The 24,853-nt window shown below is 39.7% G+C and overlaps 1 protein-coding gene across 3 annotated transcripts in view; it reads right to left on the bottom strand.

The window, feature by feature from the left end:
• LOC119657813 overlaps positions 1 to 24,853 on the bottom strand; it is a 47,366-nt gene that overhangs the window by 20,045 nt on the left and 2,468 nt on the right. Inside the window, exon 2 of one of the 3 annotated variants that reach the window (XM_038064924.1) lies at positions 22,220 to 22,682. The exons of the other annotated variants lie outside the window; for them this stretch is intronic. Within the exon in view, the coding sequence (XP_037920852.1) occupies positions 22,220 to 22,223 (4 nt within the window). The 5' untranslated portion in view covers positions 22,224 to 22,682. The remainder of the gene's footprint in view (positions 1 to 22,219; positions 22,683 to 24,853) is intronic. 3 annotated transcript variants of the gene reach the window in all.

Here is a 24,853-nt window from a genome sequence, read left to right as displayed (position 1 = left end):
TTATCAAGAAAATCAACAAGCATTTTTCATATCGATAACAGATCGAGCACCAGTTCATACCTGTTATGCAGTGAAGCAAATGGACGCCCAAAACGTGGGAACAACCATACAAGCTATTGTCTCATTTGCACACTATGTTAACTCGGCATCGTGGTTCCCTCTAACTTCACCAGGAACTTGAGATATCCAAAGGGTCCTACCCAGATTCCTAATCCTCATCATCATCATCAACGCCTCAACAACCGGTATCCGGTCTCGACCTGCCTTAATAAGGAACTCCAGACATCCCGGTTTTGCGCCGAGGTCCACCAATTCGATATCCCTAAAAGCTGTCTGACGTCCTGACCTACGCCATCGCTCCATCTCAGGCAGGGTCTGCCTCGTCTTCTTTTTCTACCATAGATATTGCTCTCATAGACTTTCCGGGCTGGATCATCCTCATCCATATGGATTAAGTGACCCGTAACCTATTAAGCCGGATTTTATCCACAACCTGACGGTCATGGTATCGCTCATAGATTTCGTCGTTATGTAGGCTACGAAATCGTCCATCCTCATGTAGGGGGTCAAAAATTCTTCGGAGGATTCTTCTCTCGAACGCGACCAAGAGTTCGCAATTCTTCTTGATAAGAACCCAAGTCTCCGAGGAATACATGAGGACTGGCAAGATCATTGTCTTGTGCAGTAAGAGCTTTGACCCTATGATGAGAAGTTTCGAGCGGAACAGTTTTTGTAAGCTGAAATAGGCTATAGGGGCTCTTTCTTTTGATATAATCGGTTTCTTTTATCGTTTTTCTATTCTAAACAGTGGCTTCAACCAACGTGTAGGTAGTCCACCAAATCTCCGCTTTGCTACACAGCTAAAACTGATCCATGAATAGAGCGTTTATTTGAGAATGATTGGAAGTTTGTTAACAACAATTAAAAGAATATTTCTTGTTATAATTCAATTACGGCCAAGAAAGATATTAAACTTCGAACTGCAAATATCTCAAATCCCAATTTCCGTGAAAACGTGTCTAATAAAAACTTTTCTCAAAACTTTTCCCTATTAAAAACCCTACATTGAAACTCATCCGATCTATTGTGTTCATAACATATTTCCACTGTGAATAACACAATTTATTAAAGTCCTGCATACATCGTTCACCCCGAGCTTCCAGCCATTGAATTATCACGTGAAATGAATTTCAAGCAGTTTGCACCACGTTCCCAAACTACTCGTACATCAGGAAGCCATTTAAACGCTCCGTTTTCTCTAATCGATTGCCGGATCACAGCAAACGTTGGATGTGTAGCTGATTGTGTTAGCGCGGGTAATTAAAACTTTGCTATTGCGCTACGTTCCATTTGATGCAATAGAATATGATTAATTGGTTCCGAACAAGGGACCAAGAACAAAGTGGAATAGATCCTATCGAAGGCAATGCAATTTAATCCAAACTTAAAGTGAATGGGAGCTTTGGAAAATTCATCCTGCAATCATAGTAATGAGTTGCTACTACACATGCAAATTGTATTCAAATTGCTGCAGGGTATATCCCTGGAACCCATAATTTCATTTTGGAAAGCTGTTCTTATCGCTTCCCTACCAATCTCTTTTCAGTCTTGATACTAACTAAATCTTGAACCTAATACTCGCCTGGGAAGCTGAGCTTAATGAAGCAATGAATATTAATACTCACGACAAGTGTTAGAAAGCGTCGAATTTTCCTGTGTCCAGTGAAATCAGTTGCGAATATTATTCAGGCACAATGACACCATGTCAAGTGTAAGTAAACTACAATAAGTGAAATGAAATATATTTTCTTTGGAAGTATTTTTAGCTGCGGTCATTATTTGTGTTTTCGTTTTCCCATGCTCGATTACACTAATGAATGCTGCTTTTGGAAAATGGATTCCGAAAATGCCATCCAGTACGGTCTCAGCTTGCATGCTATCACCTTCTTTATAAGGGTCACTTTTCGCTACTTATTCACACACATAAAACGTAGAAATCGATTTATACTTAGACTCGGTACAAGTGGAGTAGCACCTGTGTAAGGCTAAACCAACAACCACACAAGGCTAAGGAGGTGCTTAGTTTCTTATGCATGAAAAATATATCCCACGTCCCAAAATATGGCGAAATTCACAATGAATATTTTAGCTGTTCCTTATTACATCGTTAAGGGTAAATCCCCCAAGAAATACCTCTCCCAGTTGATAGATAGCGTTCGATCTATGTTCGATTAGTCGAAAATTCCTATCGAAATAGTTCCATTGAGGACATTATGATAAAATTTATAATAATTTAAGAGCTATTATAAAAATGAGCTAGCAAAAATGGCCAAAGTCGATGAGAGGTGGAGGCAATTTATATTGATTGGGGTTCAGAAAATGGGAAACGTGCTTTTGGTATGTGTTTGGGCGGATCGATTGAGAAATATTAATGCAAGTGCCATGAGATTATCGAAAGATAACGATACGAAATTGAAAACCACATTGCTTCGCAGTCAATGTTAATAGCGAAGATACATATTTTACGATGGGACAGTAAATATTGATGTATATATCTAACCAGTCAGAAAATTCATACATAACCCAACGAAAATGTTTGGGACGATTCAGCGTTAACTTCTGTAATATTCATCTCATAATGCACCTTTGCAGCGTTTCATACATCACAACAAACCACGCAACGAGCATATAAATTTACTTTTTTCTTCGCTTTTGGTTGTTAATAAAAATCTCCTTTTTGGTTTTTATTCAACAAACCCCTATTGAATATGTTCAGTACACGTTAATAGTCTCCATAGCCTATTCGTTACGGGAAGTCCATAAGTATTACTAAAACCCTTTTTCTAGATGTCCTTCCACTCCCTTGAGAAAAATAAGCAGATATTGGGTCTCCCTTACGGGATAACAATGTGATTCGAAAATCCTATAAACACAAATGGATTTACCCTCGCGAATATTTTGGAGATACCTATCATTACCGAGTTTCATAAATTCATTTCATTACATATTATCATGCATGTTGGATCGAAAATGCCTTCGATTTTTTCCAAGTAGGTTACATCGAAAGCCCAGTAATAGGCCATTTATGTGAGGTATACGCAAATGGATGCAGGACAAGAAAAGTACATTAATGCATTGTGAGATTTCATCGAAGGGTTTGGTTTTCCAAATTTAGAGAAGGAAGGAGCTCCTTCAGAATGTACATATAGGAGTTTTTCATTCACACAAAATCCCATCATCCCGTAATGTATTGATTTCTTTTGGATTACAGGTAATTCAGTAAGGTTCACAAAGTTAGCAGAAACATAAAGTCATGCTTAATTGATGCGGGTAGCGCGATGGTCTAATTGAATGAACGGCAGCATATCATTTGCTGGCTCAGATTCGAATCCTGGTTGCATCCTTGATATTCGTGTTAATCTTTGTGTTTGTCCCGCTGCTGTAGGCTTATTATAATAATGTTCGAATACGATGCATGATCATAAAATGCAAAAGGCTTTTGCAAGGGGACACAGGCAGCAAGCATCAAATGATCCTTTTTCTGAGGAAAAAATGTTCATCGTAGAGGAGTCATTCAATAAGAGAAATGTCAGAATTTATGCGGGATCATGAAAAGAAACTTCAAAACTAGTACGAATAGCTCAACGAAGTCACCACCCTGCCCCAGCGATGGTTTGGTGGGGTATTAACTATGGTGATCAATAGCGTCTAAGGAAAAAAGGCTGAAAACATCGCTAACAGTCTACCAAGCAGCTATTTTGGTAGCCATTTGCAAACCTCGCAGTCATTCCCTTTTCAAAAATCAAGGGTCGCCCAACTCAAACCTGACCGTAAGACAACATCCCTAGTTTTATTTACGCAGATAATTAGCCTTCTAGTAGTCCGGATCTCAATCCATTAGACTACAAATTATAAAAATCCAAAAACTAGACGACGTGCGGTTTCGCTCAGGACAAAAGTAACGCACCAAACGCTGACTATACCCTAGGAGCAGCGTCACCGAAGTGGTTACTGGATGTTGTCTGCCCCCATATATATAATTCATAACACGCCATGGGTATGAATGAATTATATTCATGTTAAAAACCGCCTATAAGTCCAGGTCTAAGCCGGCTGAGGCTGATCTAATTTTCTTTTGAGAATATGAAGGAGTCCTAAGTTCGCCATCCACTTCATGGCGGACGGGACCATATGGAAAGAAACTTTCTTTCACGTTTTTTGGTCTACGGAACCCTCTGCTACGTCCAGGGCAAACTTAGGACACCCTCATATTCTTATAAAATTTAAATTTAGAAAATCATAATCAATGCATTTAATTGGCAATGGATTAGTTGTCATCGTTTCAGATCTAGCAACAATTCATAATGGATTACTCCTTTTCTAATTCCACCGTATGCATAGCATTAGCTTCATACTACTGTTATCAAAAAAAAAGTAAAACGGTTGAATTCACGGGTATTAAAGATAGGGATATTTTTCTTCCTTAAGTTAGTAAGACCTTAACTGACATCTATGTCAAATTTTGAGACCATAGCGTCAGTGGTTAATGAGGCATGCGTCTTTTCAGTCCAGAACAAAATAGCATTTTTCGATTTTTACAATGAGTGAAAAAATCTTTATTTTAAAAATGGGTTTTCGGCTACCCAAACATTGGATATGTTGAAAAAGGCATTTGCTGATAATGTTTTGTCGATAACGAGTGTTTTTCGTTGTGTTTATTGTTCAAAGGAGGCACAGAAGACGTTGAGGACAATGAGCATCTTGGTCGTCATTCCACCTACCGATGAGAACCACGTCAACCAGATCAAGGACTTAGTGCTCAAAAATCGTCACTTGCCAATTAGAGACCTTGTTGACATCACCAACGTCTCATTTGGCTCAATTCAATCGATTTGGAAGGACCAATTAGACCTCAGACAAGTCTCATCTCGTTTGGTCTTCACCATGATAATGCACCTTTCGCATACAGCATTGGGTCTCCGTGACATTTTCATCAAAAATTCAATGCATATCGTACCACAGACGCCCTATTCGCCTGATTTAACTCTGTCTGACTTCTGGCTGTTCTTCAAACTGAAATTGCCACTTCGTGGACATTGTTTTGACTCGATTGTGGAGATTCAAGCCGCATCGAAGAAGGCCCTAAAGACGATTAAGAAATCGATTTTAGGAACTGTTTCGAGGACTGGAAAAAACGTTGGCATAAGGATTACTTTGAAGGAAATTTGGAGGAATAAATAAACCGTTTTTGTTTTATTTAAAAAATCTTCTTATTTTTTTATCACAGTAGTATAATGAATATTCCACTCTAACTGTGGCAGACTTGCTTTAGCTAGTCACATCAGCACTTTCAAGAGTTTTGAATTTTCATTTTATTTCATTAATTCCCTGTCATACGTTCTTATGTACTCAAGGAGGACGGTCGGATCCGACTCTGCAAGAATCTCATTTGAAGTGACTCTTGAAACGAAGCCTCGCTGAACGTTATCTGATGCCATGGGGACCGGGATGTCCCTCTAAGAGTATATACTCCCGAAGAATTCCGGATGTGCGTGATGATAAATGCAAAGCTCAGTTTTAGCAGCACGTGGAGCATATTTGCAAAAAGGCATCCACCGGCATGACGAATGTAGGAGGTCCTCGGGATACTTTCAGACCGCTTCTTGCTGTATGAAGTCCCAGTCTGGGGATCAGCGCTGCATATCTTATCTGGCGCACATAAACTGAGTGTGAGCCCTAAGAGTGTGTTCTGCCTTCCGGACCGTCCCAGATGATGCGACGTTCGTCATCTCAGGAATAGTGCCGATTGCCATCTCGGCAGATAAGATGACGAACATATATAACATCAAGCCCCTCTCTCCTTTATCGGTACCGAAAAAAGCCGAAAGGGAGAGATCTATAATTAAATGGCAACAGCGACGGAAACACTCAAACAAGGGTCGTTGGACACACAGTTGATCCCTAACATCAGGGAATGGCTGGAGAAAAAACGTGGGGAGATCAATTATAATCTCACACTGTTTCTCACTAGCCATGGTGGATACCGATTGTCGGTATGAATAGGTTTAAATTGGACAGCTCGCCTGATTGTCCAAACTGCAACGGGACTCGGAGAACCCACCTCACGTATTCTTCCAATGTCTGAGCTTCGTGAAAGAAATAAGCAACTTAACCCTTGGTGAATCGCTATCACCGGAAAATTTTGTACGAAGAATGATAGCTTGCCAGGAGGATTGGGATGTGATCAACTCCATGAACGCAACGATCCAAAGTAAATCGCTAATAGCGGAAGAATTGACGAAGGCGTGGTTGCGATTGCCGCGGGTAAGCGGAAGGAGACCTAGTTAAATTAAGCTAAATCCATCCCGTGATGTAACACCTAAAGGTGATTCCATGGGGTAGCGGGGGAGTCAGTGGTGGTTTTAATGGATAAAAATTCCATTGCCGCGTGTAGACAGAAGGAGACCTAACTAAATTCAGCTAACTCCATCCTGTGATATAAAAGGTGGCTCCACGGGGTTGTGAGGGAGTTGGGTTGATTTTAGTGGGTAACCGTCAAGGCGTGTGGGTGTCGTGTCAAGGCTAATGGCTTTTGAATATTTGCAAAAAAGGACAGACAAGCAGACAGACAGACAGTAAATCGATTTTAATATACTTTGTTTTATACATTTTGCGAGCCGTAGAAAAATGTTCTGAATAAGTCGTGAAAATTTCAAAGAATTTCGTTGGATAGATTTTGAGCTATGGTGGCAGTAAATTTTCAACATGCAGTTTCGAGAAAAACGCATTTAAAAACTAAAATGTGATTAATAACTATAAAATCTTAACTGACCATTAATCTGCCATATCTAGTCAACAAACCCTCGGTTTCTCAAAAAACACTTATAAAGCCTTCTTTTTTGGTGTATAAATACAGATGTGAAGAAAGAATTTGCACCGTTAGATTGTAGTTTCTCGCAGTGGTAAGCTTTTAAAGTGCATTAATTAAAAAAATGGCAAAACCACGTAAAATGAGTGATATCGACAAAGGAGAAATAATTGCCTTATTTCACAAAAAATATAGCTTTGTAGCTGAGTTTTAAAAAAAATTCCGGGTCTACTGCTCGCAAACAGGGTTCTGGAAGGCCGAGAAAGACTACATCACCGAAGACAGACTGATGTGGAGATTCTGCCTGCGAGATCGGTTCAAAATTTTATCGAACAAGGAGCTGAAGGATGCCATTGGGACAGAAATTGATGCATAAACGGTTCGTCGGAGGCTCAGAGAGGGCGAATTTCATGGCGAACATCCCGCAAAGAACCCTTTTTTAAATGGAAGCATGTGGAAGCAACACTGTTTGTGAGCAAAGGATTACGGAAATTAGACCTTGGAACAGTAATAGGCTGTCATATTCTCCGATGAATCCCAATTTAATATTTTTGGGTCGGATGGGATCCACCACGTATGGAGAAGATCAGTATTCAAGTGAGGTCATCTTTCAGGACGATTCTGCGCACCCTCACAGGTCCCACATCGTAAGTAATAATTTTTCCTATTTTCTCTAGTTGTTTTATAACAAATATTGAAGGTTTTCCAATTATTTGATCTTTTTCGCTTTGAAGGTGCGCTACTTTCTAGCCGAAAACTCAGTAAAGCAGCTGACTTGACCCGGGAATAGCCCGAATTTAAACCTCATAGACAACTTATGGACACTAATGAAGAAAAAGGTAGCTGAACAGAAGGCGAAAAGTCAACATGAGCTGGATTTAAGCTTCTTAAGGTCGTGGAATGATGAAGTTGACCTGCAGATTCTGCAGAATCTTATTTCATCAATGCCAGCAAGGATTATAGCCGTAATTAAGGCAAAAGGAGGTGCAACGAAATACTAATTAAGCATTTGTGAGTTTATTGTTTAGTTATTAAGTAAACAAAAAAAAATATTGTAATACGAATTTTGTGATTGATATGAAACATAAACCAAATTTACCTATTTTTCGTAAAGTAGATTAATTTTGAAAAAAAAGTCTCTTCTGAAAATTTTACATTGGTTGTTTTTTTTTAAAAAACTATTTTTAGTGCAAAATAGCAATACAAAAAAACCTACATCCAAAAGGGGGGTGTAAATTGTTTTTTTCATCAAATATAGTTAGGTGGGGTATCAAATGAATTGTCTCGATTAGTACTTTCCAAAGCCGGTTAGTTTAGTTTTGATATTTGTTCAAGAGGTGGGGAGTGCAGGGGGTCAAAATGGATCATTTCTTTGACGGACCCATTCGCGGAAACTAGCCGACCGAAAAATCTGGTTGGCTGCCATTAAATAGTGCCTAGGCTCCGAAATGCCCTTCATACCGATATCTATTCGAATAAAGTTATATATTACTATAATTTTTATTAATTGGCTCCAAGACCCCCCTTAAGTTCATTCTAACACCACAAAATTATAGCAATATAGGCTATAGCATTAAGCATGATCCTACCAAGTTTAGTGGAAATCGCACTATTACTAACAAAGTTATAATAAGTCAAAATTGTTGCTTGATATTCTCACATAATATAATCATACATTACGTGCTACGTACTAATGGGACAAATGTACACTCAAATGTCTTTATCAAAGGAATACACAAAGCCTTTCATACCTGAAGAATCAAGCTTCCGGTTTCCCTAATTGTTTCAAACTCTGAACACACTATATTCGTTCTTATTCTCCGAAGTTTAATCTTCAAAAACATACCCTGAATTATCTTCATTATATTCCTAAAGCACATTCGAATGGAATTAGACGCAGATAAAAGTGAGCATCCAGACCAACTCATACAACTCACCTAGAGAAAATTTAAATTTTACCTGCATATAAATTATCTAAAAATGTCCTTTATTCGCATACACATGTATTTGTATGCAAACGATAAGCACCTACATTTTTATTATCTTGATTTATGTCATCGTAAAGTCGGCACTTTTCCCTGCACCGTCTGAACCAAATACAAAATCGAATCGACCCCAATAGAAAATACATTTTGAAAATCCACTTCTTCCACTTAACAAACGACTGTACAAGTTTACAGGCTTAAAAGCTTTTAATACGATATTTTCTATGCATGAAATGGATTTCAATCAGAAGGAAAATATAATGACTTCTTCATTTTACCAAAGAATGAGGCTGCGGAGCTAGGGCGTACTGAATAAAACATCATTTGAACGATGATTGAGAACACGGGGATATCACTTTTGCGAGTAAATTTCGCTAAATATTCATGAGCAGGAGTAGTAGAATTTTACTGGGTTGCTAACAGTGATTGGATAAGCCGCAATTATAGAGTCACACTTCTGAGCTCTAGAATAATCGCAAGGATACCCTCAGAACAATAAATTTCTCTCGAGAAGTGCGAAAATTCGTTAAAACAACGTCGAAAAAATCACTCTAGCACTTTCACAGAGGCAGCAGAGAAATTTTCAAACTAATTATCAAATTTCTGCATATGAAGAGCAAATTCATCTGCTTAGAGAATGGGATGATTCTTCAAAAATAATTAAAAACTACACAAGTACCATACACAGGCACCATATTCTTTGCTTACCTTATCAAAAGAAACAGCATGTCATTCTCAACACAAGTTGAAGTTGTTAAAGTCATCCTTACACACGATATAGTCGCCCATACAATGCCTCTCAGGCGGCAGGAGATAACAAAACATCAACATCAAATGGGAGCGTCCCCTTCCTCTTCAACGAGTCAGGAGAAAAAAGAGACTTTGTAAAATTAATTATATGACCTCGTAGATGTAGCTTCTTGGATTCAGGACCAGCGTAGCGAGAAAAACGGGTGCAAACCACTCATAAAAGTTGTTGGCTGTTGCTTCGAGCAACAAGGCATTGTGCATTTATCTTCCCCTCTCAAACTTGCAAAGAATGTACAAAAATTGTATTTACAATTTTTACTGAACTTAAAGTCTGCACTAGAGTTGAATACTAAACATTCCACCGCTATTTTAGCTCTTCTTCCAAGGGTAAATGCAGAGACTAAAAGAGATGGGATCTAAAAAAAGAACTTCCAAGGAATGAATAGTTTATTCTCATTCTACGTACGTTCAGGTAAATTCACTACTCTGTCTCTTGAAAGTCGTCACTTGACCTCGCAGGAGAGAATATAATAACTAAATGAAGACTGTAGGAGCATCAAGAAGCAGATGTCTTAAGTAGGTAGATGGCTTGCTGGTTACTATGTTGAAGGAGACAGTACAGACGAAAGTGTAAAGTGTACTTTTGAGTTCCATTAAGCTACTCTATTTTTCTGTCCAGGTAATCAAATATCCACTCTAACAACGTTGCGAGATGACAAAAAATGTTTAGGAGATAGCAAGCTCTAAACATTCATTATTTCTCTGATGCGACGGAGATGACCAAACTGTCCTTTTACAGTATATTTTGGGTTGCTAGTCTATCAAGATATACTTCATTCAGAAACTGACCTGATATAGGTCAATTTGAACGTATAAGCTGTCATCACCCGGAATAGTCAAGCTGGGTTACTAGTATCCTTTTAATTCCTTTGTGAAGTGCATTATATTTGTTACTATAATTCAATCAATTACAGGGCATCCAATGCTGAAAGTTGCTCGGAAAATCGTGGACGTAGTTAATGCACATTGCTAAGAGCTTCCAGCAACGCGGGGGCGTTGGTGGCGCGCTAACCCCCACATAGGGATCTTCTTGTAATCATGCTGTGATTAAACCCAAGTTTTGTTACAATTAAGGCTATGCAAGTGAGAAACCTGCTCATATGTTTGGTTCATCTTTTTCTAAAGCCTTGAAACCATTTAAAGAAAAAGAATATATTACTTTTTGCTATCTCCACAATAGCTATTAGTCACTATTATCTTCAAATGTCCTCGAACCAGTTCCTTGAGATTAGGAGACAGGTAAAAGTTGCTAGGCTGTCCCCTGGTGAAAGAGAATCTCAGCTCGCAGTTTGCCTAGCTTTTTTTTATGGTTTCCCGCAATCCGTTTATTTATCCTGCGCAGAAGAAACCGGTTGTAGTGGATCCAATTTCTAGATAGTCAACCACACTATAGCAGAGCTTGAAATCTTGAATGTTCCCAGTGTCAGTGGTGATGGTCGCCCTTGATTGACTGGTGCTTGATCTCTGTATCGAAGGGATGAATCCAGGTCGAGGTGGCGGCGTTTAATCAGCACGTGGTAAATTTGGTTGGCAGTGGTCTTGTCTGGAGAGGCCCATGTTTGTGAACCGCTTTCCGCGCAAATCAGGTACTTCCAACAACCATTTCGTGTGACACTGCTAATTGAATAATCCGCAGTCCGTTATCATCTGCATTTTGATGTAAGCTATGGGAACCGACGTATCGCCTGAATACGGGCTTCGTCCCTATTTGGCTGTTAAAATCCGCAAGTATGAGTTTGATATCATATCTGAGATGGGCTTCGAGGGTTCGTTCCACTGCCTCGTAGAAGGTATCCTTCTCCGACTCTGCAGTCTTCTCTATAGGGGCGTGAACGTTTATGAGGCTTATATTTCTAAATTTGTCTCGCAAGCGTAGAGTGCATAGCCGTTCGCTTATGTTTTCAAAGCCGATAACAGCAGGTTTCATTTTTTGGCTGACTAAGAAACATACTCCGAGCACATGGTTTACTGGTGGCCACTATAATATATAGTGTAGTGACTCTTCTCCAGAAAACCGGTTCCTGCCCAACGCATTTACTGCAACGCTATTTCATCAGCCCTATATTAGGACAGGGTATCGGCTAGCTGCTTGGCAGCTCCATCTCGGTGCAAGGAGTGCATATTCTACGAGAAAATGCGCAAATCGTTCTCCGTTGTCATTGCTGGGTTCGTCGTTGTGTAATCAATCCAGTCCGAGGCTGCTTTCGTGGCTTCGTAACAAGTTGTTTTTGTCCCGTTTTTAGACGCGAGAGACTCGTCTTCATCCTTTTCGGTCTGCACCTTTTTGTTAAGGAGGAGCTCCCAGCGGACACCACGTGGAGATGGAGGTAGGGTTTAGTAGTAGAGCTATTGACGTTGGTTCAGCAGACGTTTCCCAGGGCTTTTGCTCCATCATGGGTACCCATCCACGTTTCGCCCTATACTACCCTTTAACCACTAAGGTCTTAGATTGATTGCGTGTTTTTTCTGTATTGGACGTAGATAAGTCATTTAATTAATATTTGCTCTAATAGATGTTCTAATAGTTAACATAAATTACCATAAATTCCATCCCAATCCTCCACCCCATCCAGAATACATGATATCGCTATTGGTTTCTAACAATATACTTCTGCTTCCTCTACAGTTCCCAAAACCTTGCACTCTTTCCCCACTATTCTATGCTACGTAGTTCTAAGGTGATTTATTTGTCAGCCATCCTGGAATAGTGAACCCCATTGCTTGGCAAAACCCGCAATGGAGTTGTCACCCTCCCTTAATGTATGACCACTCATTAGTTATTATCTTGGACGAGAATATCTCGCTGACATGACGCAGGCATGAACTGATGGAAGCTTGAGGTGTTTCAGTAACAGTGGCGATGACTTTGCATGTACTTATCTCATATAGCAACACAGAGAAAACACTAGTGCAGGGCAGCTGCAACTTGATGTTAGTGGTGAGATAGCTGCATTTGCAAATCAAAACGGCGAAGATGAATTTAGCGTTGTTAATGCATCGAACGACAGTACATTCGATACCATCGTCAGCAAACACAACCTTTTCTGGATATACAAATTCATCAATGATCTCGATGCTCTGCCCATTAATGCGAATAGGAAGAGTACAATGATCAGTCAGACTGAGAAGCGTGGTTTTACTGGTGTTTATCATCAGTGCAACCCTACTTGTTTTCTTTTTCTAAATCAAGACCTATTTAGCCACGGTCTATGATTCGATGGAAGGACAAACAGAGGTAATCAGTGCAGAGGAGGTGTTTGAGGAAACATGACATAGTCCATTGAAGCGCTTTACATTCTCCAGCCAAGGCGGCATGATGGACGTCATCGAAAAAGTATTGGTGACAAGACGCAAACCGTCGGACTCCGCTGTCGATTTCGAATTCATAGTTGATAATAGCTATTACTTTTTCCGGAATCCGCCTCCTGCGTAAAGCTTTCCAGATACACTCATGCTGTTGAAAATCTTCTCGAAATTCCGTCCAATGTTCCACAAGGTTCTAGTCGATATAGAAGGTTCTAGCCCGAAAAGCACTCTCCTCTCTGTCGATCAAGCTTTCGGGATGGTGTTTGATGCATTCCAGGATGATTTTAGTAGATATCTTCGAAACAGCAGGAAATACTCACATATCCCTCCAGCCACTGTCGTACAAGACAGATGGTCTTCTTTGGAGTCTTAACGATCATACCTATCTTTCAATCATCAGAAGAGATTTCAAATTCCAAGAATTTACGAATGAGTCGAAATAACAACTCTACAGAGACTGCAGGAGTTGCAAGAAAAAATATCCCGGGGAGACCTTCCAAGCCGGGAGTTTTACTCCGTTTGAGTGTGCTGATGCTATTTGGAGGCGCAGCCTGTATACGCATGTTACGGTGTGTTGCCAACTCATCCACAAGAGATGAAACTTCGCCGGATTCAAAATTGTAGTGAAATGTTTCTTCCATCTCTTCAGCTGCTCGTCAACGTGGATCTAAAGCCTAACGTTAACGTCCCTCGTAGGTCCATCGAAAGGCTTACACTCACCTGTAAGCCCTTTCGTAATGCGGCATGCGATACGAAAGTGTGGCTATTTATGGCAGTCTCTGAAGACAGCGCATAACTACTCAGATTTTAAAATTTTAGAACGCGATCAAAGACCAGTTGTCCTCTTCCTCAGTGAGTTTTAGTAATTAAAAAAATAAAAAAAAATATTCACAGCACAACTTGACTAATTCTATGAAACTACCTCGACGCAGAACTCGAAATCATATCGAAAACCGTAGCAATACCTTTGAGGGACGACTGTCTCTCCCTGCGGGGGTGACTTTCCACCTTTGAATTAGTTTTTGTTGCGTCTCCAAGCATTTATTCCGATTAGTTAAAACTGAGTGGTCAAATTAATTTTTGTTAGACACTTTATATAGTTTTTATGTTGATTTTTCATATTCGTTTTATGCATTCATCGAAAATACGGAATTCTGTCATTCAGAGGAACTCCATGAGTTATCTTTCTTTCGGGCTACCAACTCCACAAAAATGGCCACTGAATAGTTTATTTTTCGTGCCACCAAAGACTCAAGGATGAATTCTTAGCTGTTTTTCCCTTGGTTGTAATAAATCTTCGTAAATGAAGTTTTACTGACCAAGAAAAACAAACATGGATTCACTACATGATTTAGGAATTGAACGCAGGCCAATTAATTAAGTAGTAACCTCGGAAACTTTTATAAACTTTTGCTAGAATAGATCGGGAAAGCACTTATAGAATCGAACACTTTAAAGACTTTTAATGGTTCACAAATATATCATAAATGGATGATTGTAAATTTTAAAAGAGCTGAAGTTAAGCTTTCTGTCGAAACGGAAGCAATGGGAAATTGAGTTAATATATTTAATGGAAAGACGTATTACAAAGTTAAAGTTCTTACTGAAGTAAATTATTGGATTCTGGCTCATTGTCGCCTTCATTCAGCAGTTACCGAGCGAGTGAATTTCGACAATTTCGAAACAAACTTTTTCTACCATATGCTAACATAAGTAACCTCTCTGATAGTGATTCACGAAATTTAGAGAATCATTCCCTTCACTTGTTCGACCTTGCCTTCCTTTATTGATGTGCTAGTGCGTTGCAGGCGGTTATCAGCTTTAACATCTTGATTGTAAGGTACACACGCAAACCCTGGCTTTACACATTACCAAAAGTCACAGTCAACGAAATCTTGTGATCCATTTTCTTAGAAAGTGAAAAATCGACGAGTGTACCAAAGCAAATACAACCATATAGAAAGCACATAAAGCGAAATCCTTCACCTAATAGCACTCATTATAGAAAGTATCAATATTTCTTCATCAACTAGAAGAAACTACAAAGGCTGACTAATAGAGTCCGAACATAGCGGGGAGATGTGCACAACGTTACAGTGAATGGTTTCGACAGCAATTGACTCAACTTCAAGACAGGCACCTCTCCAAATTATCCTTTGTTTCCCTTATCGAAAATTGAATTGTCTTAACATTCTGGTGGTATTTGTTAAGTCATCTGAGAAGGCCCAACTTATTACCGGTGTACTTTACATTCTGAACATGTCAGAAGTGATTTTCATCATGCCGTTGCAATCAACTGTATATTTGCGAGTAGAAATTCGAATCTCGACTACGATACCTTGGTGGTTTTGAGATAATTTGAAATAATAATAATAATAATCGTGTTAGAGCACCTCATTCAAAACCGTACAGTACACTAGGAGGTAATGTGGTTCGCATTGTGCTCGCCTCTGATTAACATCCTGATTTTGACTCGGGTCCTCATTCACAGCTGAGTCGACTAGCATTCGAATTCCAGTCACGATACAAATCTCTCTACCACCAGCGAGATTTGAAGCGCTGCCTTCCATTGCGACAGCCGAGTACTATAACGACTAGGCTATCCGGGCACCGTCACTTGAATTAAAAACATTGACGGATCTTCTGGCCTTCCGCAATTGCACCACAACAAAAGGGTGGTTGGGGTACAACGATTTAAATCCACAGTCGAAACATAATTTCACGACATAATTAAAAAGACTAGGTAGAAAAAAATAAAACCCTCTTTCGAATGTATGAGGACTTTCCCTCCCATAAACTTAACATAGAACCATGTTAGTTATTGCATACTTGCGGGTTCACAGTTCCATATCAATAGATATAACTATTTCTAAGAAAAGTGTGTGTGACAGGCAGACATACAGATCAAGATCACTTGATGAGGTATTGCGATGAAATGCGAAGTTTACTGAAACGGCCGTAGAAAAGGGGTCGAAGTTGTCCCAACAAATATATCGGGCATGTGATGCTTTCACACAAAGACGCGTACAGTCTCAAAAAAGGGAGTTCTCTACTGGCGGAACGCTAAAGTCGCCGAAACCGTATGAAATGTCTGAAGGTCAAAAGGCGAAGTCAACGCCGAAGAAACAAGTCAGACTATGAACAACAATACCTCGAATATAAACATGTGCGTAAAAAGTTACAAAGGGTCATCAGGAAAAGTTATGAACAATTACTTCAAGCGACTCTGTGATAAGGCAGATTCTGACCCATGGCAACGTATAAGTCGGTTATGTCGATTGTAAAAGGTGGAAGTTCTCCTCTTATTATGTGCCCCAGATTCTTGTTGGAGATTATTCCCACATTATTTCCCCAACTTTCGGAAACTATCTTCCATCCATCCAGACGAAGTTCTGGACACAGTAAAAGGAGTTCAGAATAACGATCAAATCCATAACAAAGCGCTGAAACTGGCTTCTTTCGCGGCAGAGTGGAAATTAAAACATCTTGTATTAATGATGAAGCCAAGTAACCCCATATGTGAGCCAATATCCTATACACCTATCTATCTTCTAAATACAATAAGCAAGGTGATAAACTATAATCTGTTGTATCTAATAATTGATAGCGGCAGTTTTTTATCAAATCGGCAGGGTCGGTCAGCGGTTGACGCTACCAAAGTATGTGCCTCTCGACATCAAGAATACATTCAATTATGCCAGGTGGAACCGTATCATCGGAGCAGTCATCGCGGCACGAACGCCAAACTACATATATATTAAGTATAATCTTCGACTATTTCCGACAGCGCAAGATAGTTTACGATTCGAACGAAATTTCGAAAACGATATAACAGCAGGAGTTCCACAGGGGTCTGTTCTGGGTCCTCTACTATGAAACATAATGTATGGTAGCGTTCTACGAGTCCCAGTACATAAGCAGATCGTTGTCGTTGGATTCGTAGATGAAGGCCATATCGTCTGATCGATCGAGGGATCTATGAGAGCCGGCTATCTGTACGATCAAGTCTTGACTTCAAGGCTTTGGGCCGAATTTTGCCGAGCAAAGAACGGAGTTGTCAGTTTTTAGTGACAAAAGCCGGGGGAAATACATGGGAGTAACTCTCGACTTAAAACTGACTTATAAATTCCATTTAAAGTTTACTCGACATTAGCAAGGATTTGGAAGCTTAGGCGGCCCAATACACAGCAAGTGATTACTTTTATTGCGAGTCGTTAGCTTTGTTCTTTTATACATGGAAGGGGCATCAGCAATAAAAATCGTAGAAAATCGCCAGATGCATAATTGCGGGGATGATTCTAGTGGTATTTGAGCCGATGGAGCAAGCCGCTTGTTCGAGAAGCAGGAAGCGAGCCTCAGCAAGCAAACTAAACGAATGAGTTCATTGGCTGCGTGATAAATACCATGAGACTAGCCGGAGAATAGTCGGTGGACATACAGACTAATCCCGAACATAAATATGTGGACTATGTGAAATGTGAGTTACGATTTGACTTAATTGTTAGGCGGACTTGGGGGTGCAGGAAGTACTTTTACAGGCTCGGTTTGGATGAATCGCCATGTGAAGGTGCAGCACACGTTTTCTTCATCTGCCCAAGACAGACAGAGAGTAAACCGATTTTAACAGAGCTTTGTTTTACACAAAAATATATGCTGAAAAAATCATAAAAAAGAAGAGAAACGAAAGGAAACAAAGGGAATCCAATAACCCTTCATCTCAGAGCTCCAACAATTGGTTTACACAGAATGTTAGGTTTAGAAAGCCAGAGCTGGTAATATATCACTTCGTAAACATTTCAGAATTCACATTTTCATAACCCTCCAAATATACTCTAACAGTTTCGAACGCTAGATAAGTTACACTTATTCTGGCTGGTTAAGTTTCAATTTTTGGTGGCATCTTGATCATCACCATAACTACACTTTCGTTGAAAAGAATTGAGTTTGTTGCACTTCAGCCACATTATGTTCATCTTTGAAGATCTCAGATATGAGAAATTCTCAATTAACTTTCACGGATGTGGAAGACCAAACAACAGCATCATCCGGGAAACAGGAAGGATAAAGAAAGGAGACTATTGCTTTGAGACCGTTGAAAATTTCTCCTATCTAGGGTCGAAAATCACAACCGGTAGCAGCTACGATGGCGAAATCTGCGCACGGTTGTTGGTAGCCAACAGAGCCTATTTCAGCTCACAGAAACTGTTCCGTTCGAAACGTCTCACTACAGGATCAAAGCTTTTGCTGTACAAGACTATCTTGCCAGTCCTCGTGTATTCCTCAGAGACTTGGGTTTTTCGCGAGAAAAATTGCGAACTCTTGGCCGCGTTCAAGAGAAGAATTCTCCGAAGAATTTTTGGTCCTCTACATAAGGATGGACGATTCCGTAGCCTACATAACGACGAAATCTATGAGCGATACCATGACCGTCAGGTTTGGATAAAATCCGGCTCAATGGGTTGTAGTGGGCGGGTCACTTAATCAGTATGGATGAGGATTATCCAGCTCGAAAAGTCTATAAGGGCAATATCTATGGTAAAAAAAGAAGGCAAGGCAGACCCTGCCTGAGATGGGACGATGGGGTAGGCCAGGACGCCAGGCAACTTTTAGGGATATCGGATTGGTGAACATCGGCGCAATTCCGGGATATCTGGAGTTCCTTATTAAGGCAAGCCTAGACCGGACACCGGTTGTTGCTAGAATAGAACTGTTTCTTCAATCGGCTCCCACAAACTTCAAAAACGTATATGCTTACTTGTCTTAATTGTAAATCTAGTCAACGATAGTTTTGTAGTAAGTTTGAAAGGTTACAGAACGATTCTACCGACACATCTTCAATTAAGCTTCCGCTTTTCTCCGAAATAACCCTTCCGAAAATCTCATACCCTTTTTGGAGAATTCAAAACCATCCATGACTAGCTCTGAAGTCATGGTTACATTACATTACATTAGCAAACTCTTTCGCTTCCTCTTATACGCTTGATTCAACCTTCCTTGCTTATTTTCAACATGCTGTCAAACCTCGACCAGTTGAACAATTTCTATGGCCGTAACTCACTCCTACACATTTAATTCACCTAATTTTCCGCCTCAATAAGTTGGACACCCTCGACAATTACCTTTCATCTGTTCGACTTATCTATACAATTGCCGAGAGTGGTCAACTCATTGAAGCGGAAAATTAGGTAAATTAAATGTGGAGGAATGAGTTACGACCATAGAAATTGCTCGATTGATCGAGGTTCGACTGCATATTGAGAATAACAAAGAACTGGTTGAATAAAGCTTCTGCATAAAATCAAAACATGATTAATAGGAAATTCCTGTCCGATCAATAAGAAATGACAGAAATACAAGAACAAGTTGCAGGTAGCGCATTGAAAAAAAGCGACAATTCCATTGCAGGACAGTGGAGGAACAGTGTAAGCTTCTTAGGAAATCCTACGAAGATATGAAGAAACTACCAGATAGAAATTTAACACTCGCTTATAAGCTTGGCTTTAGGAAAATATAGAACCGTAAAAAAATAATTGAAACAGGGAAGTATCTTAAACAAGTTACGAATCAGAGACTAGACGCTTTCGATAAGAATGCTTTCATAGTGTTTTTGAGCAAGTAGACAGAATGTGGCACGGAAAATATAAGTTTAACTTAGAATAACTTTGTTAATAACAGTAGGATTTACACTGAACTTTACAGCACCATGGCATATATACTTTCCAAAAAAACAAGCGGAGAACTGAAGAACATTGCCAGGAACCATGAAAACTAGCTTGTAGGCGTGGTTGACGCATTTATCTACATGCCTGCATATATGGTGCTTTGCGGTCTAGATTACATACAGGAGCATCATCGTGTTTTTCCAAACTTTTCGATGTGATAGACCCATTAAACCTGTGAATAAGTCTTATTACATTTATTGTGCATATATCTCTATCCTTCATTTCCCTATCTTCCAAACAATTTCAGAACCCACTAGACGAACCATCATCATATAGGCCAATATGCCTCTTAAGTACCTTTTCTAGCGAGTAATCTATAATAGATTATTCCCAATAGCGGAAAAGAAAGGCGGCCTTGGATCCCGGAAAGCAAAACAAACAATCGATGTGGTCAATTTGGTGAGAAACCTGGCGAAACCGGCTATTGAAGGAAATAAATATTTTGCAATGGTAGCCCTCGACGGAAAAAGCGCCTTTAACTCGCGAAGTGGAAAGAAATCATTGAGGCATTTGCCAGGCTTGGTACCACGACGTACCTTATACGTATTTTTCTCGAGTTCCTAATAGAAAGGCGGCTTTGTTGTGACTCAAATGAGGGTCCTAAAGAATACCGAATGACCTGTGATGCACGACAAGGATCAGTCCTCGGCCTTTTATTGTGGAACATAATGTATAGCGCAGTGCTAACGCTGCGTCTCCCTGGCGAAGTCACCTCCATTGCATTCACGAATGACATCGAAACTAAAATCGTAGCAAGCCAGGTTGACGACATCGAAATATACGCCAACGAAGCAATATGGCAGATAAAGTCGCAAAAGTTGAACTTCAGCAACATTTGCAATATGCAGCTACAAAAGTGTCTAACATCAGCTCGTTGATCGCTAGAATGCTACCGAATATAGGAGGCCCAAAACAAAGCCGTCGACAATTTATTTCAAGAGTGATTACTTTGGTGCTATTGTAGGCAGCACCTGCGTTGGCAACTGTATTAGGTAATATTAACAACAAAATAAGAATAACAGCGGCTTATTGATTTAGTGTCCTCCAAACACGCTGCCTTACCGAATGACATCCGGCGAAGCAGCATGTATAATAGCCCGACGATAGTTGGCAAGGGATCTATCACTGGTAGAATGGCAGAGAGGATGGGACGAGAGCAAGAAAGGACGCTGGACTCATAGGTTGATACCGAATGTTGAAGACTGGACTAAACGAAGGCATGGTAACGTGGGCTATGATTTGACACAGTTTCTAGGCAGACATGGTGGTTATCGAGGATACCTCCACCGATTTGGTCATGATGATTCTCCGAATTGTCCGATTTGCGAGTGTGTAACGGAGGATGCGGAGCATGTACTCTTCTATTGCCCAAGGTTCGCATCATATAGAACGGAAATGGAAGCGGTAGCCAATATCCACTGATCAGCGGAAAACATAGTGGAGAATATGTTGAGTTCAATGAGGTATGTAAAGCGGTGGAACAAGCAATAAAGAATATTCACGGAATGCTACGACAGGAAGAGTTTAGAAGGAAGAATGAGAGGGAGAGGATCACCATCAAGAAAAACACAAAACCTTAGAAACGACTGGGAAGAAGTAGATTTTTCATGAATGGAATTTTAATATTTCACTCGAATGTCAATTATTCTCGTTAATTATAACGACAACATCTTATTTGCATGGCTTAAAATGCAGTAAATTCGGGCGAAATTAATAAGTTTGAACTGCCATAACTTTGATACTAATAGCCGGATTTCCATGAAAATTGGCATGCGTAAGCGCGATACTGTAGTGCTTAGTGTCCCTAAGCTGAATTTAAGGGGGTCTTTCAGACATTTTCTAAAAGTTGGTAATATGCTATAAGTATGTTTATTTGAACAGATATCGAAATGGGATATATTTTGAGGCCTAGATTCCATAAGAGCACACCACCCTGATTTTTTTTCAGATTTTTGGTTTGGGTAGTTTCCGAAAATGAGTCCTGCTTCACTTTAAGTGTGCACATTTTGGCTCCTTACTTACAATTCACGTCAAAACTAATCAGTTCCGAAAAGTACTAATTACTACAGTATCCGGTGCCCCCTTTGCATATAAATATAACTCCACGTAAATTTATATCACTCACGGTGTGCGTGGAATTCCATAATTCCCATATCTCCACCAAACTTCTTTGAATCGATTTAGCCGTTTTAGAGAAAAGCCGGTGTGACAGACAGACGATGAATTGATTTTAGTAAGGTTTTAATTTACACAAAACCTTAAAAAGAGAGCTATAATTGAAATAATTTCCTATGTTTAAATTAATTATAAAATAGCCAGAAGTGCGTTGACCCAAAAATTCAAAGAGTTGAATTTGCGTTTCTCCCTCGAATCATCAGCGAAAGGAGATTGTTAAATTGAAACTTAATTGAGAATTATCCATTGTTAATCTTAATTATAGTGAAAGCTACAGTCAAATAACATACCACTATTGAAAATTGAATGAACAATTTCGGAATGGAACCTACAAACATAATGTATTTACTAACACATTTTTCCATGAAAATCAAAATTATAGTGGGTCTTTAATATTAAACTTTGTTGGTAAACAAGAGTAACCAATTATGAAGGTTTTTTATTTTCGAAAATGATCATCCAAGATACATGATGACATTAAAATAAAATTATTACTTACATACACGAAACTTCAAATTGCCTTGCATGATGCAAGCTAAATAAAAGGCCTAGCATACTTTAATGAGCAGAACAGAACTCTCATTTCCATATAATGTTACATTTTTTTGTCAGAAGTTTATTTGTAATTAGTTAACAATTAGTAGCATGAAGATACGTAATGAAGCCATTGTTTGAGTTTCATAATACCAGGGGAGTCTGGTTGAATAATGTTTCTGTGGTGCTCGATGATTTCATCCCATAGAATGCGAACAAATAAATTTTATGTCTATGTCTGGAATTTTCCAAAAGAAAAAATATTGTTTCTAGAAGCATTTCCTGAAAAATGAAAATTATAATGTTCCACAACAAGAATGAAGTAATCTGAGACTTGAAAATATGTAGGCATTAAATTTTGCTTGTGGAATATGCATAAAACTAGAATTCACGAGATTTACTAGTAAATTTTGCAGAGTCCCCTTTGGTCCAGTGCCCCATGCAGACCGCCGTAATCTTGAATGCATTTGCACGCGTCTGGCACAGGAGCTCTCGTGATCGGGCTAGGTTATAAGCAAGCCAAATTCTCCTTGACTTGCCACAGCTCGTAAACCTTCGCCATCTTATGCTTGCGGCTGTTAGGTAGTGCGAGTAGACTCGGTCCCCGACAGCCGCCAGCAGAACACCGACTGTATTCACCGAAGGGCTGCCAAGAACAGAGTCTTGCCTGGCCAATCCGTCAGCCCACTCATTCTCCTCTATGTTCCTATGCCCGGGAACCCAGAGGAGGGTGACCTTGAGCGTGCCGCCCAGACGGTTCAGCGTTTCTCTGCACTGCCCCACCAGCCTGGAAGATGTCGTCGCCGAGTACAAAGCCTTGATGCCCGCTTGGCTGTCGGCCAGAATGGCTACGTTACGTTTGGGGCTCGAATCTCGTTCCAGCCATCGACAGACTTCCAATATCCCATATAATAATATACTATTGTTGGTTTCATTTGAGCAGATATGATGATAGAGAATATTTTGAGGTTCGCCATGTGCAGGGACCACCATAATTTTTTAAGATCTTTCGATAATTTCTGAGAATGGGTCCTTGAAATAATTAATTCCTTTCTATCGCTTATTCATTTGATACATGGCTAGGTTCGGAAAAACAAAAAATAGTACTCCTTTTCTGCGTGTAGGCAGACTCCTCCCTTAAGTTTAACGTAGAAAAATGTTATTCAATGAATACGTGGCGGTTTGAAACTTTTTACCAAGTTTCGTGTCAATAGATGTAACCGTATTTTAAGTAAACAGACAGTGAAACGTGGTTTTAGTGGGTAAAAATCCCACAGTCTGGCGTGCCCAGGGCAGAGACTTTTAAAGATTTTCACCTCCTTAAAAAAACAAGTCGAAATACCGGAAGGTGGGCGCATCGAGGTTTTGTGTTCATCTTATTTGAGAAACTTCTACGCACATTTTTCCATCCGTATATAGCTACAAATCCAACATATTCCTTCATATTTTTCCCCAACTACAAAATATGCGTAAATATTACAAACATAGATATTATTCTCACTCTAAACAAACAAACTGCCTATTACCCAGTAATGTACATATCCATACACATATATAAATTGATCGTACCTATACTTCCAGTCTACTTCATGCGCAAAAGTATACATATGTATATATATAGTACGTATATTGAATACCGCTGGTTTAATGCACAAATATATCTGCCTCGATTAACTACCCGCAAACTTAATTAGCACGCATATATACCTACATACACATATGTCTGTCTGGAGTAATTGATATTGATGTACAAATGACCCAAAAACTTAAAATAAAATGTTTCTTTGTGACCCCCATTGATATCAGCTGACTTTGTTGTGGTATTGACGAATTAATATGGGATGATGATGTCATACACGAATGCACGAAATTCTAAACAAATGGCAAAGTTTCACCCTCTATAACTTTGTTAATAATAGTTGAATTTTCTTCAAACCAAATTACGCCTTAACTCATCCTTTACACAAATCCAAAATGTTGTAGTTCTAGCATGAACTTAAGGGGAGTTTCCGGCTAAATGCCCAAAATATGCTAATATACTGTTGGTGTTCATCAAGGAAGTGCCCTCTCACCACTCCTCTTTGCTCTTGTTAGGGACACGGTCACACGGGATATCCAACGTCCAGCGCCCTACACACTGCTTTATGCAGATGATGTTTTCCTAGCATCTGATAGCGAAAATGATCTCGAGCAACTTGTCCAAAAATGGAATCATCGCCTCATGCAATACGGTCTCAGATTGAATGTAAACAAAACTGAATTTTTGACGAACGATCCCCATGAAGCAGGCGCAATCACTGTTAGCGGCAGTGATCTTCCCAGAACTGAGCGATTTAAATACCTCGGGTCAACGCTATAACCCAATGGAGAGCTGCGTTATGAAATTGCTTCACGCATTAACGCGACCTGGATGAAGTGACGCTCCACAACTGGTGTTCTTTGTGATCGACGTA

This window comes from Hermetia illucens, chromosome 5 (assembly GCF_905115235.1).
Source record: "Hermetia illucens chromosome 5, iHerIll2.2.curated.20191125, whole genome shotgun sequence".
NCBI classification, from domain to species: domain Eukaryota; kingdom Metazoa; phylum Arthropoda; class Insecta; order Diptera; family Stratiomyidae; genus Hermetia; species Hermetia illucens.
This window is presented reverse-complemented; position numbering and strand designations above follow the sequence as displayed.